Source organism: Dendrobates tinctorius, unplaced genomic scaffold, assembly GCF_039654945.1.
Source record: "Dendrobates tinctorius isolate UK_male_01 unplaced genomic scaffold, ASM3965494v1 ptg000022l, whole genome shotgun sequence".
Classification (NCBI taxonomy): Eukaryota; Metazoa; Chordata; class Amphibia; order Anura; family Dendrobatidae; genus Dendrobates; species Dendrobates tinctorius.
Genome location: NW_027361690.1, coordinates 70,551,610 through 70,567,780, shown reverse-complemented (window position 1 = coordinate 70,567,780; position 16,171 = coordinate 70,551,610). Strand labels below are relative to the sequence as shown.

The following is a 16,171-nucleotide window of genomic DNA, read 5'->3' as shown; positions in this document are numbered from 1 at the left end:
AAAGATTTACATATCATTCACTGGGTTTTAACACTGATATATTAATATCTAGGTAAAAAAGAATTCCATGAAAAATAAAGATAAAAAGTTATATTTTATTGTTTTGAATATTAATTTTTTTTACTTACAAGTAAAACAAGAGAAGTGCTGGATATGAACATAAATATAAAAGAGGGACATAATTATATGGTATACCACACAGGATAAATACACAATCAAAAAATACCGTATACAGCTCTGGCAAAAATTAAGAGACAACCACATCAAACCCTGTCATGGGCAGCCCATTCTCCAGACCTAAACCCCATTGAAAACCTCTGGAATGTAATCAAGAGGATGACGGATAGTCACAAGCCATCAAACAAAGAACTGCTTAAATTTTTGCGTCAGAAGCAGTGTGAAATATTGTTGACAAGCATGCCAAGATGCATGAAAGCAGTGATTAAAAATCATGGTTATTCTACAAAATATTGATTTCTGAACTTTTCCTGAGTTTAAACATTAGTATTGTTGTTTCTAAATGATTATGGATTTGTTTTCTTTGCATTATTTGAGGTCTAAAAGCACTGGGGTTTTTTTTTTTACTTTGACCATTTCTCCTTTTCAGAAAAAAACCAAAATTTTTTGCTTGGAAATTCGGAGACATGTTGTCTGAAGTTTATAGACTAAAAGAACAATTTACATTTTACTCAAAAATATACCTATAAAGAGAAAAAACAGACAAACTGATAATTTGGAAGTGGTCTCTTAATTTTTTTGTATATGTAAAAAAAAAAAAATTAAAATAAAAATAAAAAAAAAAAAATATATATATATACTGTGTATTGAATGCAGCCAGTGCATTTGTCACACTAAAGGGGATCATGTTAGCTGCCACAAGTGTGGTAAACCTAAATAAGTCAGGCATGAAACAAAGGATACTTTCATGCACCAACAACTGATTTTTAATGACAAAATCAATTTTACCATTTTCAAATTTTAATTTTCATGCCCTTATACAAAAGAGTTATGTCAGAAAAAATACTTAATAAATAACATTTCCTACAAGTCTACTTTACACCAGCACAATTTTTGAAGCATAATTTTTTTTGTCAGGAAGTTAGAAGGGTTAAAAGTTGACTAGCTATTTCTCATTTTTCCAACAAGATTTGCTAAACCATTTTTTGGGACCAAATCACATTTGAAGTGACTTTGAGGGGCCTATATGACAAAAAGAACCCCAAAACCCACATCATTTTATAAACTGCATCCCTCAAGGTACTCAAAACCATATTCAAGAAGTTTATTAACCCTTCAGATGCTTCACAGGAACTGAAAAAATGTGGAAGGAAAATTTAAATTTAACTTTTTCTCACAAAATTTTAGTTTAGATCCCATTTTTTTATTTTCACAAAGTTAACAAGAGAAAATGGACCCCAAAATTTGTTGAGCAATTTCTCCTGAGAACACTGATTCCTGATATGTGGTGGAAAGTTACTGTTTAGAAGGGCTCTGAAGAAGAAACACCATTTGACTTTTTGAAAACAAAATTGGCAGGAATCGAGAGGGTACGTCATGTCACATTTAGAGAGCCCCTGATGTGTCTAAACAGTGGAAACGCCCCATAAGTGACCTCATTTTGGAAACAAGACCCCTCAAATAAATTATCTATAGGTGTTGTGAGCACCTTCAACCCCCAGGTGCTTCACAGAAATTTATAACAGTGAGCTATAAAAATTAAAAAAAAAAATCACATTTTGTACGCAAAAATGTTCTTTTAGCCATTTTTTTATTTTCACAAGGGTAATAAGAAAAAATTTCTCCTGGGTGTGCCGATACCACATATGTGGGGAAAAACAACTGGGTGCACAGCAGACTTGGAAGGGAAGGAGCTTTTGGAATGCAAAATTGACTGGAATCATTAGCTGATGCCATGTCGCGTTTGGAGAGCCCTTGATATGTCTAAACAGTGGTAACACCCCACACGTGATGCCATTTTGGAAACTAAACCCTGCAAGGAATGTAACTAGATGTGTGGTTGGCACCTTCAAACCCCTGGTGCTTATCAGAAGTTTATAAAGCAGAGCCTTAAAAATAAAATAAATTGACTTTTTCCCACAAAAACATTCTTTTAGCCCCAAATTTAGCATTTTCACAAGGATAACAGAAGAAAATGTACCATACAATTTGTTGTGCAATTTCTCCTAAGTATGCTAATACCCACTATGTGTACTATGGTTTCAGTGCATGGCAGGGCTGAAAAGGAGAAGGAGTGCCATTTGACTTTTTGAACGCAAAATTTGTTGGAATGATTAGTGGACCCCATGTCAAGTTTGGAGAGCCCCTGATGTGCCTAAACAGTGGACACCACCCACAAGTGACACCATTTTGGAAACTAGACCCCTCAAGTAATGTCCCATAGGTGATTTAATTTTACAAATTACACATTTTAATTAATTCATCTAGGGGCAGAGGGAGCATGTTGACACCACATGTGCCTTACATAAATTTATACTATTGGAGAAAGAATAATTACATTTTTACCTCTAAAATTTAGTTTTATCCTTAAATTTTTATAAGGGATAATAGGAAAATATGGAATGCTCAGTTTGTTCTGCAATTTCTCCTTAGTACATCAATACCCTACATGTAATCGGGAACTGCTTTTGAGACCCCCTTCATAGGTCCGTTTTTGTGTCCGTATGCGATCTACTTTTTAAGGACAACAAATATGGACACATGAACACCCATTGTTTTCAATGGTGCTGCGCACATATCAGGTTTTTCACACGGACCGTGTGTCCTTGTTAAAAATGCGCAGATATGTTATTTTAGGCGCACCATGGACAAAATGCATGCTGCACACGTGCACGTGTGTCATCAGTGCCTGGAAAAAAGCCATACAGTTATCGTTGTTCCCAAGTGTAGGGTTCTGAAGACAGGTCTAATCATTGTCGCCTGTTCTCACTGAGATCAAAGTGACCAGTCAACAATGATTGGAGTTGCATTCAGCACCCGCTGTGTACATCGTGTGTATAATTAATAAAAAAAAATAACCAGCACAGGTAAAGTCCACAGCTGGGGGCAGATTTTAAAAATCTGGGAAAGGGGACAACAATATCCCAAAAGGTTCCCAGATTATTAATAACAGCTCACAGCTGTTTGCTTAGCCTTTACTGTTTAGTTTGTGGGGAACCCCAGAAAAAATTACGTAGGGTTTTCCTATAAATTCAAATCAGCAAAGGCTAAACAGACAACAGTGGGTTGATATTAATAGCCTGGGAAAGGCCAGATATATTGCCCCTCTTCCCTGTTTACCAACATTAGTCCTCAGCTACCCCAAAAATGGCGCATCCATAAGATGCGCCAAATCTGGTGCTTAGCCTCATTCTTCCCACTTGCACTCGTGCGGTGGCAAGCGGGGTAATAGGTTGGGGTTGATGTGATGTCAGCTTTGTATTGTCAGCTGACATCATGCACAGCTGTTAGTAATGGAAAGGCATCTGTAAAACACCTCAATTACTAAACCCAAAGTCATATTGTAAAAAAGAATAAGAAAGAATAAAGTACTTCAATTAAAATAAAAACACCCCACCCTCATTTTCCCATTTATTACTATAGAAGTAACAAACCATATTCCTCACCTGTCCATCAATAATCCATTTGTCTCATGTTGTAATCCATCTCAGCTTTATTTGGATTTCTTGCTGAAAGATGGCATGAGACGACTGTTCAGATGGGCATCCAGTAATTGAGTAATAGCGACCTCTCCATTACTAACCTCTGGGTTTGAATGAAATTCAAATGAGTGGGCACCATCCAACTATGCCTCAAGAGTATACTAATGCAGGGATCACCACATGCAAGTGAACTAGATCAATAAACAAAAGAAGAAAAAAGACTATGCATATGTGTGGGATCACCACTAGTGTTGAGCGATACCGTTCGATACCCAAAAATATCGTATCGGATGGTATCGCCCGATACGAAAAAAATATCGGGTATTGCCGATTCCGATACCGGAAGTCCTATTCAAGTCAATGGGACTTCCGGTATCGGAATTAAAAAAAGCCCTTTATTTCCTTGTTGGCTAATTCTACATAATTGAAAACCAATAAGAATCATGTAGAATGTATTGTGGGAGGTGGAGGAGACATTAAAAGCATAGTGGTTTATTCAAATCACATGGCATAGCATTAATTCCAATTTTTTTTTTCAATACGTTCGGAGTTAAAAAGATATTGACTATGTTAACCTTTTTTATATTTTGTCAGATATGTATGTTTCACAACTTCCATGCTCTTCACCTTCTTTTGTACTTCTCCCACACTTTCTCCTTCATGATCCGCAGCAGTAGCATTTTTTTCATCAACTTTTTCTTCACCTTATTCATCTTCTTCTTCTTCATCTTCTCCCCATTAATTTTTTTTTCCATTCTTCATATTCTTCTTATTCAGCTATTATTAATTTTAATATGCTATTTCTTCATCTTCTTCCTATTCTTCTTTGTCTTCATTTTCTTATGGTGACAGGCATTCCTGTAGTACTTATCTATAAAAGTTATAAGATTACACCTTACGTTCTGCCTGTCACAAAAGATTTACAACAGGATTTGTCCGCGTTCAGTTTGGCCTGCAGCAGCAGGCATTTTCCAGGGGCACCACGAGGAGGAACGGACTCACCCTCATTTACTGCTTAGTCTTCTTCTGCTTATAATTTTGATTTCTTCTATGCTGATTTTTAGTCTTATGCTTAATGTTCTCCTGCTTTCTGTTCTTCTGCTTTTGCTTCTTCTGCTTCTTGTTCTTCTGTCTTTTGTTCTGTATCTTGGTGGTTGTCTTCATGTTCTTTGTCCTCTTGGTCTTATTATTTAGGGTCATATTTCTGGTCTTCTTTGGTGTGGTCTTCAGGGTCGTCATCATCAGGGTCGTCGTCATGGAGATCAATAAGGATTACCAAAGACAATTTCAAAAAGCTTGATCTTGGAAATGTAGCAGAAGGTACAAGAAGGCTGAGAAACTGGCGAGAACCAGCAGACAGTGCTGGCACCCGGATGGGTAGCAGAAGCAACAAGAGCCAATGGCACTACCGAGGACCAACTGACGTGCTGGACCACGGTTACTAAGCAGAAGGTACCTGTGCTAAAAAGCACTACCAAGGACCAGCTGACGGTGCTGGACCTCGGATACCGAGATGGAGGCACCTAGGCCAAAGGCTGTGGCGAGAACCAGCAGACAGTGCTGGCACCCGGATGGGTAGCAGAAGGAACAAGAGCCAATGGCACTACCGAGGACCAACTGACGGTGCTGGACCACGGTTACTAAGCAGAAGGTACCTGTGCTAAAAAGCACTACCAAGGACCAGCTGACGGTGCTGGACCTCGGATACCGAGATGGAGGCACCTAGGCCAAAGGCTGTGGCGAGAACCAGCAGACAGTGCTGGCACCCGGATGGGTAGCAGAAGGAACAAGAGCCAATGGCACTACCGAGGACCAACTGACGGTGCTTGACCACAGTTACTAAGCAGAAGGTACCTGTGCTAAAAAGCACTACCAAGGACCAGCTGACGGTGCTGGACCTCGGATACCGAGATGGAGGCACCTAGGCCAAAGGCTGTGGCGAGAACCAGCAGACAGTGCTGGCACCCGGATGGGTAGCAGAAGGAACAAGAGCCAATGGCACTACCGAGGACCAACTGACGGTGCTGGACCACGGTTACTAAGCAGAAGGTACCTGTGCTAAAAAGCACTACCAAGGACCAGCTGACGGTGCTGGACCTCGGATACCGAGATGGAGGCACCTAGGCCAAAGGCTCTGGCGAGAACCAGCAGACAGTGCTGGAACCCGGGTGGGTAGCAGAAGGTACCCATTCAAAGCAAAGTAGCCAGGCCGCAAGCCGGCCGCAGTTACCGAAACCCACAGTCCTACAGGGGGTCCATGTCCCATTGGCACTACGGATCCAGCCTTCAGTGCCAGTTCCCGCAGCCCACATAGGAGTCACCTAAACTGCAGGCACCGTAGAGTCAGCTAACCCGGCCGCAAGATGACAGGACAACGGATTGGTGGCATAGTGACCTTGACACTACCCGGAAACAGCAGGCGTGCTGAAAACAGGCTGGGCAACAGGGAGTACCCGTGCCAAAGACACTGCCGAGAACCAGCTGATGGTGCTGGAACCCAGATGGGTAGCAAAAGCTACAAGAGCCAATGGCACTACCAAGGACCAACTGACGGTGCTGGACCACGGTTACTAAGCAGAAGGTACCTGTGCTAAAAAGCACTACCAAGGACCAGCTGACGGTGCTGGACTTCGGATACCGAGATGGAGGCACCTAGGCCAAAGGCTCTGGCGAGAACCAGCAGGCAGTGCTGGAATCCGGGTGGGTAGCAGAAGGTACCCATTCAAAGCAAAGTAGCCAGACCGCAAGCCGGCCGCAGTTACTGAAACCCACAGTCCTACAGGGGGTCCATGTCCCATTGGCACTACGGATCCAGCCTTCAGTGCCAGTTCCCGCAGCCCACATAGGAGTCACCTAAACTGCAGGCACCGTAGAGTCGGCTAACCCGGCCGCAAGACGACAGGACAACGGATTGGTGGCATAGTGACCTTGACACTACCCGGAAACAGCAGGCGTGCTGAAAACAGGCTGGGCAACAGGGAGTACCCGTGCCAAAGACACTGCTGAGAACCAGCTGACGGTGCTGGAACCCAGATGGGTAGCAAAAGCTACAAGAGCCAATGGCACTACCGAGGAACAGCTGACGGTGCTGGACCACGGTTACTAGGCAGGAGGTACCTGTGCTAGAAAGCACTACCAAGGACCAGCTGACGGTGCTGGACTTCGGATACCGAGATGGAGGCACCTAGGCCAAAGGCTCTGGCGAGAACCAGCAGACAGTGCTGGAACCCGGGTGGGTAGCAGAAGGTACCCATTCAAAGCAAAGTAGCCAGGCCGCAAGCCGGCCGCAGTTACCGAAACCCACAGTCCTACAGGTGGTCAATGTCCCATTGGCACTACGGATTCAGCCTTTGTAGAAAAATATATATATATATATTTTTCTACATTTTGGCGAGCCGTAGCCAGCCTGATCTTTTGTGCTAATTTTGGTTGGCATTCCTTCCTCGATTGTGCAAGGGGGGAGCACGGACTCTGCTAAAAACCACCTGTTGTACAAGCTTCCTCAGGAATTCCACTATTTCACGGCACAAAGATCACACTGAACCTGGAGACGACGGGTGAGGATCGTAAAGAGCTGCATGCGTCTCATCCAGACGGAGATCTGAGGATTGCATAAGGACACAGAGGACCATCCATTGACGGGAAAGACTCTCAATAGGTGAGAAAAAATATAATGGATTTTATACATGATTATGCTAAGAAAAGTAACATAGATTTCAAGTTTGTTCATAATCATACGGATGCCCAATTATGGTCTAGTTTGTATAATCAATGTGAGGCAGAAAATGTTAAAATTGACAAAAGGTTTTTCTCAGTAAGAAAATTACAGAATGTTATGCAGCTAGTTCATGTGTATAATAGTTTAGTCTTTGAGAAAACTGAACCTAACACCTATAAAACATGCATTGTCACACAAGACATTAATCACACTGACACACCAGGTGACACACAAGAGTCTGACGGGGATTACTTTGATTGTCCAAATTGTTTGATTTTGTCAGAGCATATAGAACAATTGGAAGATCAAATTGATACCAGGACAGAGTTATTGTCTAAATTACGACAAGATATAAAAAGGGTTTCTGTTAACACAAGATCAACAGGTAAACAGGAGGACAGTGTTGCCTCTTCATTTGTACCAAATATGCAAGATCCAGATGCTTCAGTAGAGGAATTAGAGGCAGTAGAATTACAACGGAAAAAATTACATGACAGAGCAGCACGCATTAATCTGAAAATACACGATCAGCTAATGAAAATTGTAAAAGACATTCCAAATTACAATGATAAGATGGATGCCTTTTATAATGCGGACACTTTTGAATCAAACACAGACAAATACAATCTGAATGATGAGCAAAAGAATAAAATATTCAAAGTTTGGTTACCTTCACATATGGGAAAAAGATTACAGACCACACCCAGATTAAATGATGAGAATGAAATGGCACATAGTACAAAAGAAGACAGACTTAGACAATTAGTATTGTTTACAACTGGAGAAGACATGCCTACAGTTGATATTTTAGGGAGTTTACAAACAAATATTTCTGAAGACCCATTCTCTTTTTTGGTAAAGTTTGAACAGGCCTACAGGATGGTAATGGATCTCAGGCCTCACGAAGAGCCAGCATCCATGATCAAATTTTTTGTAAAGAAGTTCAAGTACTTAGATCCTGCCTCAGTGCAATTGGCTAACACTCAGCCATCATTGCAAGAAGCAACAGTTTTTATTGACAGAATAAGGAGATCCATGAAACAAAATCAGGTCAAGGCTAAAATAGCGGTAGTTCATGAGAAGAAAGACAGTCAGCTGAAACCTAGAGCCACAGTAATCTCCAAGAGCAGGGATTACATTGAGCATAGAGGTAAAAATACTACACAAAGGAACAATATCCATTGTTATTTTTGTGGTATACCTGGACACTTGAAGTGGCAGTGCAGGAAATTTTTGAGAGCAGAATCAGAGATGGGTACACAAGGAACAGGTAAGCTTGGAAGGGAAAACGGACTCATGCCAAAATCATACACCACACCTTCCGCACCTGCATTACAATTATCTGCACCTGCTCATACTGCCAACAGACAAACACAGTCACCATATGCACCATTAATCAGACAGATCAGAGAAATGACAGTGAAGGAAACAGAGTCAAGGGATAGAATTCCAAGGTCTTTTAAAAAGGACACTGGTCTTCTCCCATCTCCTTCATCTTTCTGACAATCACAGACTATTCCTGTACCACATCCATTGGAATTTGTGACTCGAGTTACATTGGATGACTGTGGAAGACCATTTATCAAAGTAAGTTTAGCAGGCCAGAATGTTGTATTTCTCATTGACACAGGAGCTCAGTTAAGTGTTACAAACCTTGATTTGAAGCTAAACCCAGATTCACCAGTTTGTACAATTGTCGGTTTCAGTGGAAAAGGTGGAACTAAAGCAACCTTAGTTCCCAATGTGATTTTGGAAATACCTAGTTCTTTCAAAACAGAAATTGACATCTGGTATTGTCGTGATTCTGAAAATATACTTGGCACAGATTTTATGCAGAAATTCGGATGGGTAGTTGACCTAGGAAATCAAGTGATCTGGAAAGATTCCAATGGTTGTAAACCGGTAGTCATTGATCCTAATGATTATAGCCATGTTGGAAGTATTTGCTTGAATGATGTGGTGTCATCTGACCATTTGTGGCCTGACACTAATGATGACAAGGTATTGACAGAAATTGTACAGCTTTTTCCTTCTCTTTGGGCTCAGTTCAGGAATCAGGTTGGAACAATGAAAGACGTTATCGTGAATGTGGAGGGGCGTGATCCCCCGCCACAGCGTCAGTATAAATTGCCTCCAGAATCAATTGACTCTATGTCAAAGATCATACAGGAGTTGTTAGATCAAGGTGTTATCCGAAAGGCTAATTCTGTAAGTAACAATCCTTTGTGGTGTGTTTTGAAATCTGATGGTTCTTATCGAATGATATTGGATTTACGGATGTTCAATAAGCATACACCCAATGTCGCACCAATTGTGGCAGATACTCATAACATGATGGCAAGGTTAAATGCAAAGGCCAAATACTTTTCTGTACTGGACATTAGCAATGGTTTTTTCAGTATACCTCTTGAAAAGAGTTGTCAGTATAAGTTTGCATTTACTTTCTTGGACGAGCAATATCTGTTTTGCAGGTTACCTCAAGGAGCACATTTGTCACCTAGTGTTTTTCATCAGGCATTGGCAAAGGTATTATCCAGATTTTCGAGGCCTGATTGCATTCTGCAATATGTGGATGATATTTTATTGTCTACAGAGGATAAAGAGACACATGTTTCTCTTCTGACAGAATTGTTTGAGTTGCTGCATGATGCAGGGTTGAAATTGAACACCAAAAAGGTCAAATTAATGCAGACTGAGGTCAGATTTTTAGGGGTGCTGTTGAGTCCAGGAAAAAGACAGCCACTGCAGGAAAGAATTGAGGCAATTGCTTCCCTACCAATTCCGACATCACACAAGGCATTGAGACATTTTTTAGGTCTTATGAATTATTCAAGGGATTTCATTGAGAATTTTGCAGATAAGGCCAGATCTTTATATGATCTTTTGAAAGGTGAAAACAGTGATTACTTTGGTCCTTGGGGTGATGAACAGCAAACCTCATTTGAACAATTGAAAATGAATTTACAAAATGCACCTGCTTTGTCCACAGTAGATCCTTCGGCTCCATTTGCTTTGCAAGTGCATACATCAGGAACATCTGTTTCTGCTGTATTGCTGCAATTACAAGGAGAAGAGTGGAGAATTTTGGGCTATTTTTCAAAACTTCTCTCACCTGTTGAAAAAGGTTTTGAGACCTGTGCAAGACACTTGGTAGGTGTGTACTTTGCAGTCAAAGCAACCGAACATATTGTCGGGTTCAACAAAATCATTTTGCAAACTCCTCACTCTACACTAAAACTTCTCTTTGAGAATAATATCCCAGGTGTGTCACATCAGAGATTTGCTCATTGGTTATTGTCATTGTCTCCCAAACAAATAGAGGTAGATTACAAGGCCAAATATGTTCTTCCTCAGCTGATGCAATATGAAGGACAAACTCATGATTGTTTACAGTCTTTTCAGGATCCAAGTCCATCACTTTTCAGACGGAAAGCAGAGGTAACAGACGAACCAATTTTTGTAGATGGTTCCAGATTCTATTCAGATGGGCACTATTATTCAGGATATGCCATTTTTTATCCCAAAAGAGGACAGGTTGTGAAGCACAAATTACCGAGTCATTTTTCAGCTCAAAGAGCAGAGCTAGAAGCAGTAAAAATGGTACTACAGCTGAATGAAGCAGATGATCAGTGTCCCATTGTGATCTACAGTGATAGCTCTTATGTTGTAAGATCACTGACAGATTACTTGTCAGTTTGGGAAAAAAGAGGTTATGTAGATTCATCTAATAAGACTCTTGTACACAGTGACACACTGAAGACAATTTTCAGGATAGCATCAAAAAACCCTAATGGTTTTGCTATTGTCAAGGTTCCGGCCCATAAAAAATCTGATGATGAATTATCTGTTGGAAATGCAACCGCAGATATGCTAGCCAAAGAGGCAGCCCTGACAGGAGAAGAGGTGTTTGAACCTGAACCTCTCGAGGTTTCAGCAGTTCAAAGAACAGACACGCATATCCCTTCTTTTGCGGAAGAACAAGAAAAAGACTCATCTCTTGTTGCTTCCCGGGTTGATCCAAAACCTCCCTTTGTTTGTGAAAACGGGGTTTTGTGTCATGACTTAAACGGGGAGTTGCGTCCTGTTGTCCCAAGACATCTACAGGTTGAGTTCACAAAATACAATCATGAAAGTTTGGGTCATTTGGGCCAACAAAAATTGTTAGGCATTCTCAGAGAGAAATTTTACTGGGAAAAGATGGAAGAGACAGTGCAAAGTGTTGTTCAATCATGTCTCATTTGTGCCCAAATTAATCCAAGACCAAAAGGACAGAAACCGCCTATACTCCGAATCGCACCTGCAGATGGTCCATGGTCTACGTTACAAATCGACTACATTGGACCGTTACCATCAGGTAAAAATGGTCTCAGGTATGCATTGGTTGTGGTAGATGTTTTTTCTAAGTGGGTTGAAATTTTACCTGTCAGGAAAGATGATGCTTTGTCTACAGCTAGAGCATTAGTTAATCATGTCTTTTGTACTTGGGGGATCCCAAGAATGATCACCTCTGATCGAGGAAGTCACTTTACAGGAAAAATCATGCAAGCCGTTTGTGCTATTCTAGGGGTACGACAACAGTTTCATGTACCCTACCATCCACAGTCTGCTGGTATTGTGGAAAGGATGAATAGAACAATAAAATCCAGAATTGCCAAGATGTTATTGGACAAAGGCAATACTTGGGTTGATGCAGTACCTTTTGTACTGTTGAGTGTAAGAGGAACAACCTCTGCCACAACTCAGTTTACTCCTTTTGAACTGATGACAGGAAGAAAAATGCCATTGATTTTTCCTCATGAACCATTTTTGTCTACACCACAAAAAGATGCTGTTGCAAGGTCCAAATGGTTGCAATTGTTACAGGAAAATTTGAAAACAATTCTTCCACATGCTGCATCAAGAATGCAGAGAATGGAGCCACCATATGTATCCAAATTCAAGAAAGGGGCTCTAGTGATGATTAAAACTTTCAGGAAGAATGGACCTTGGGAAAGTAATTGGGAAGGTCCCTTTGAAATTATCGAAACCATGGGACAAGTGATGATACTTGTGCAATGAGCATCTAAGGTGGTTAAAAATACCCGCAGACAACAAAAATTGTGGGTACATGTTGATCAATGCAAACTGTATATTGCAAAATAATGATACTGCATTTCTTTTAGGAAGAAATGGATTCCAATAAGAACTGGAATACGAAACTCCACGTCCTTGATGGAAGGGATTCAACACCAATCCTTCAGGAGAAAAAGAAATTTCCCAGGAAAAGCTACTATCTGATGGGAATCACATTTCTGCTGTTTTGTACTGTTTCAACTGTGATCTACGCTGAAGATATTTCACACCATGGAACAAATACTAGTGAAGTGAAGGAACTTTTCAAAGGAACTTTACATCCAAGGAAACCAAGAGGAACGAATCTACAAAGCTTAATAGATGAGGACATACCGGACGATTCAGTAGATATTACTGGAAACATTTGCATGGGTTTTGGTGCAAAATGCTGTATTGAGCTACACTTCATACATGACACTGACATAATATTACATGCAGCCACAGGACCTAAGACGAAGTTCACACAGTTACAAGGAGATTATATACACAATAATAAGACAGGCACATGGGAATGTAGTCCTACAGATGTGTTATTCTGGAATATAGAGATAAGAGGTGAAGAGAAAGCTGTGTGGTCAGGCGATATTACAAATGAGATGATCGCAAAAGGGAAAGTTGAAACATCCAAAACAGATGCTTGGTTAAGGACACAACTATTTGGGAAAGTTTTAGATCCTGCATTTCTTTCTATTACAGAAGGAGACGAGGATTGGGTAAAAACATGGAATTTTCAGATAACCAGAGAACCAGTACAAGTACAGGTATCTGTAGTTTTTACAGTTTCAAATACTATAACTCCAGAAGTAAGGGTTACACCACAAGCAGTATATAGTCAAGAAAATATGTCTCCTTTATTACTAAAATGCAGCACGAGGTTAGAGCTACCTTCAGAATCTTTGTTAATATGGACCAAAGATAAATCATTTTTGGGAAGTTTTTCAAATGGTCCAACAAATGTTATACACAGAGGTCAATCCGGTAACGTGAGATGGTTAAATAAGGATTTTATTTTTTCTGTAGATAATCCATCTCCTAAGGATTCTGGACTTTACCAATGTTGCATTTTAACGAAATATAACTACAAACAATGTAGAGATGTAAAGGTAAATATATGGTCAGCAGTAGATAATGTATGCACACAGACAAGATTTCAACCATCTACTCCTTTTCAGATCAATCAGTTCCAAACTAAACCTCTGTTACGAGATGGAGTGTTTCTGACCATGGTATGGACCTTTAACATGTCTAACTGGAAAATCTCTTCTAGATATCCCCAGTGTCAACCACATCTCACTAACATGGAGATGGGAATAGAACAATGGTTTGGGAAAAGAACTTCAACACAGGTTAGAAGTAAGAGGGGAGTGTTAGAAGGTATTTTGGGGGGATTAGGAACAGTAGGAAGTTTAATTAACACTATGGACATTCATACACTTAAATCAGATCTGGAAAATATTGGGTATATTGGAGGAAAAGGGGTAAAGATTCAGAAAAGCTTGAATCAAGTCCTTGAAAAGATGGTTTTGAACACTGCTATTGTATTGGGATCTTCTGTATCACATCTTCAAGATGCTACTTTAGCTTTAATGGAAAGTGAACAGGAATCTCAAGTGGCCAAAACATGTCTAGAAATTCAGATTGAATATTCCACCAATCTGAAAATGATTGCACAAGCCTTACAAAGTGGAATTACCCCTTTAGGGCTAATAAGAAATTTGCCCATAGACTATAACTTTGCGTTAAACCATACAGATTTGTGGGTAAATAAGTGGTTAGGATGTGAACAGAACATTTGTGTAGGAACATCATTGATTCCAGTGTCAGGAAGAGAAGAAACCCTGGTTCCTATAGGTGTTCTGGGAATTCCTGTCAGTCCTACACAATTGTTATATTATCAATTACAGTACACAGATTTTGCATTTGATGGTACAAACATTGAACAATTAGACATTTCGTCATGCTTAAATTTTGTTTCCAAGGTAATGTGTCTACCTGGACAGGATAAAGTCATTTATCATTCATGTTTCCATAATCATACTTCTTGTCATGCCAGAGTTGAGAATGTCCACACGATATATAACTTGGTGACACCAGTAAGTGCTAACAAAACTTGTTTCCAAGTCATGTCAGGAAAAGAAGCAGTTTCTGCATTCTTCTCATCTTGTGTACATGTCGAAAATCTGACAATGGGTTTATATTGTATTGAGGGAAATGTTAAAACTCTCACAAAGAAGGAAGGAAGTATTAATATTACGTCAATAAGCTCAAGACGTCTGAAAATCCTTCCGATCCAGTTCAATTTGTCACAAGTCAATAAATTCCCTTGGGATTTGTGGACAAATGAAATAAAGAAAGACAAGGGTTTATTAAATCTGCTGACAAAACAATTAAAAGGAAGCTGAAATTGTATTTAGACATGAACAAGGTAATCTAAATGATATTGAACATGAATGGACGAGTATGTCAGGCTCATCTTGGTGGAGAAATTTAGGAAAATCTGTAACCAGTTGGTCACAGTCTTCAGCGAAAATGGCAGCAGGGAATGTATTGTCTAATCCGATTGTTATTTTATTTATCATAGTTTTGCTGTGTATAATATATCAAATAATTATTATGTGTAAAATTAGGAGTATTTATAAGAATATAAAGGTAGAAATGAAAAAGGAAGATGATATTTTAAGAGAGATGTTAAAACGAAAAAAAATATAACTCTCTGATCTAATTTTTGTTTTTACAATAGGTTTGAAAATTCAGATGACATTCAGGGCAGATGGTGATACAAGGTTTTCAGAATAAAGAATGAATGTGATACGAATGGTGAGAGAATGAGTTAGGATTGATTATGATATTTCTCAAATCATAATCAGGGGGGACTGTAAAATATCAGTATTTCTATAATATAGATTAATTCTCTCACATAGATTAATTCTCACATACAGAGTCTAGTCCAGCTAGCAGAGGCTCTGGTTAGAGTGTGACTGAGCTATTCTGGATTCCTTGGCTCACACAGCTGTCTCTCTTGTCAAATGTATAGGTCACTTGTCAAAGCTGTCAAAATGTGACTATTTAGAGATAATGAATGGTTCTAAAGATCTCAGACTTTAGGCTTAAATATCTCAGACTAAGGTAATGCATAAATAACTGTATGCATATTATTAAAATAACTACGGTTCACTTAATATGGAAGAACTTATGAACATAGTGGCAAGCCACCATATGTGGTTGTAGTTTATAGGTCAGAATAGTATATAAAGCCGGTCTAACTCTTGTTCAGGAGATCTCATATCCCTTGAGACTCTCGAACACCCGGACAGCTGCTCAAGACTATATGTAAGAACAATGCTCGTTTTCTCTTCAAATAATTACTGCATGTCATGAACTTACTTTTCTTCATTTTTGTAATCACTTTTTGAAATGAATAATTAAAAACAAGATTTATTTTATCCTCAATTCAACATTGCCTTTACTTTTGATTCTCAACCGTGCAAGAAGATATATATATATATATTTTTCTACAGCCTTCAGTGCCAGTTCCCGCAGACCACATAGGAGTCACCTAAACTGCAGGCACTGTAGAGTCGGCTAACCCGGCCGCAAGATGACAGGACAACGGATTGGTGGCATAGTGACCTTGACACTACCCGGAAACAGCAGGCGTGCTGAAAACAGGCTGGGCAACAGG

General features: G+C 39.8%; 1 protein-coding gene across 1 annotated transcript; it reads left to right on the top strand.

Annotated features, from left to right (window-relative positions):
• The first annotated feature begins 7,201 nt into the window (after positions 1–7,201).
• Positions 7,202–15,939, top strand: LOC141084218 (uncharacterized). The gene is made up of 2 exons (XM_073568758.1): positions 7,202–7,317; positions 12,540–15,939. The coding sequence occupies exon 2, from the start codon at positions 12,546–12,548 to the stop codon at positions 14,889–14,891; it is 2,346 nt and encodes a 781-aa protein (XP_073424859.1). The 5' UTR covers positions 7,202–7,317; positions 12,540–12,545; the 3' UTR covers positions 14,892–15,939.
• Positions 15,940–16,171: the final 232 nt, after the last annotated feature.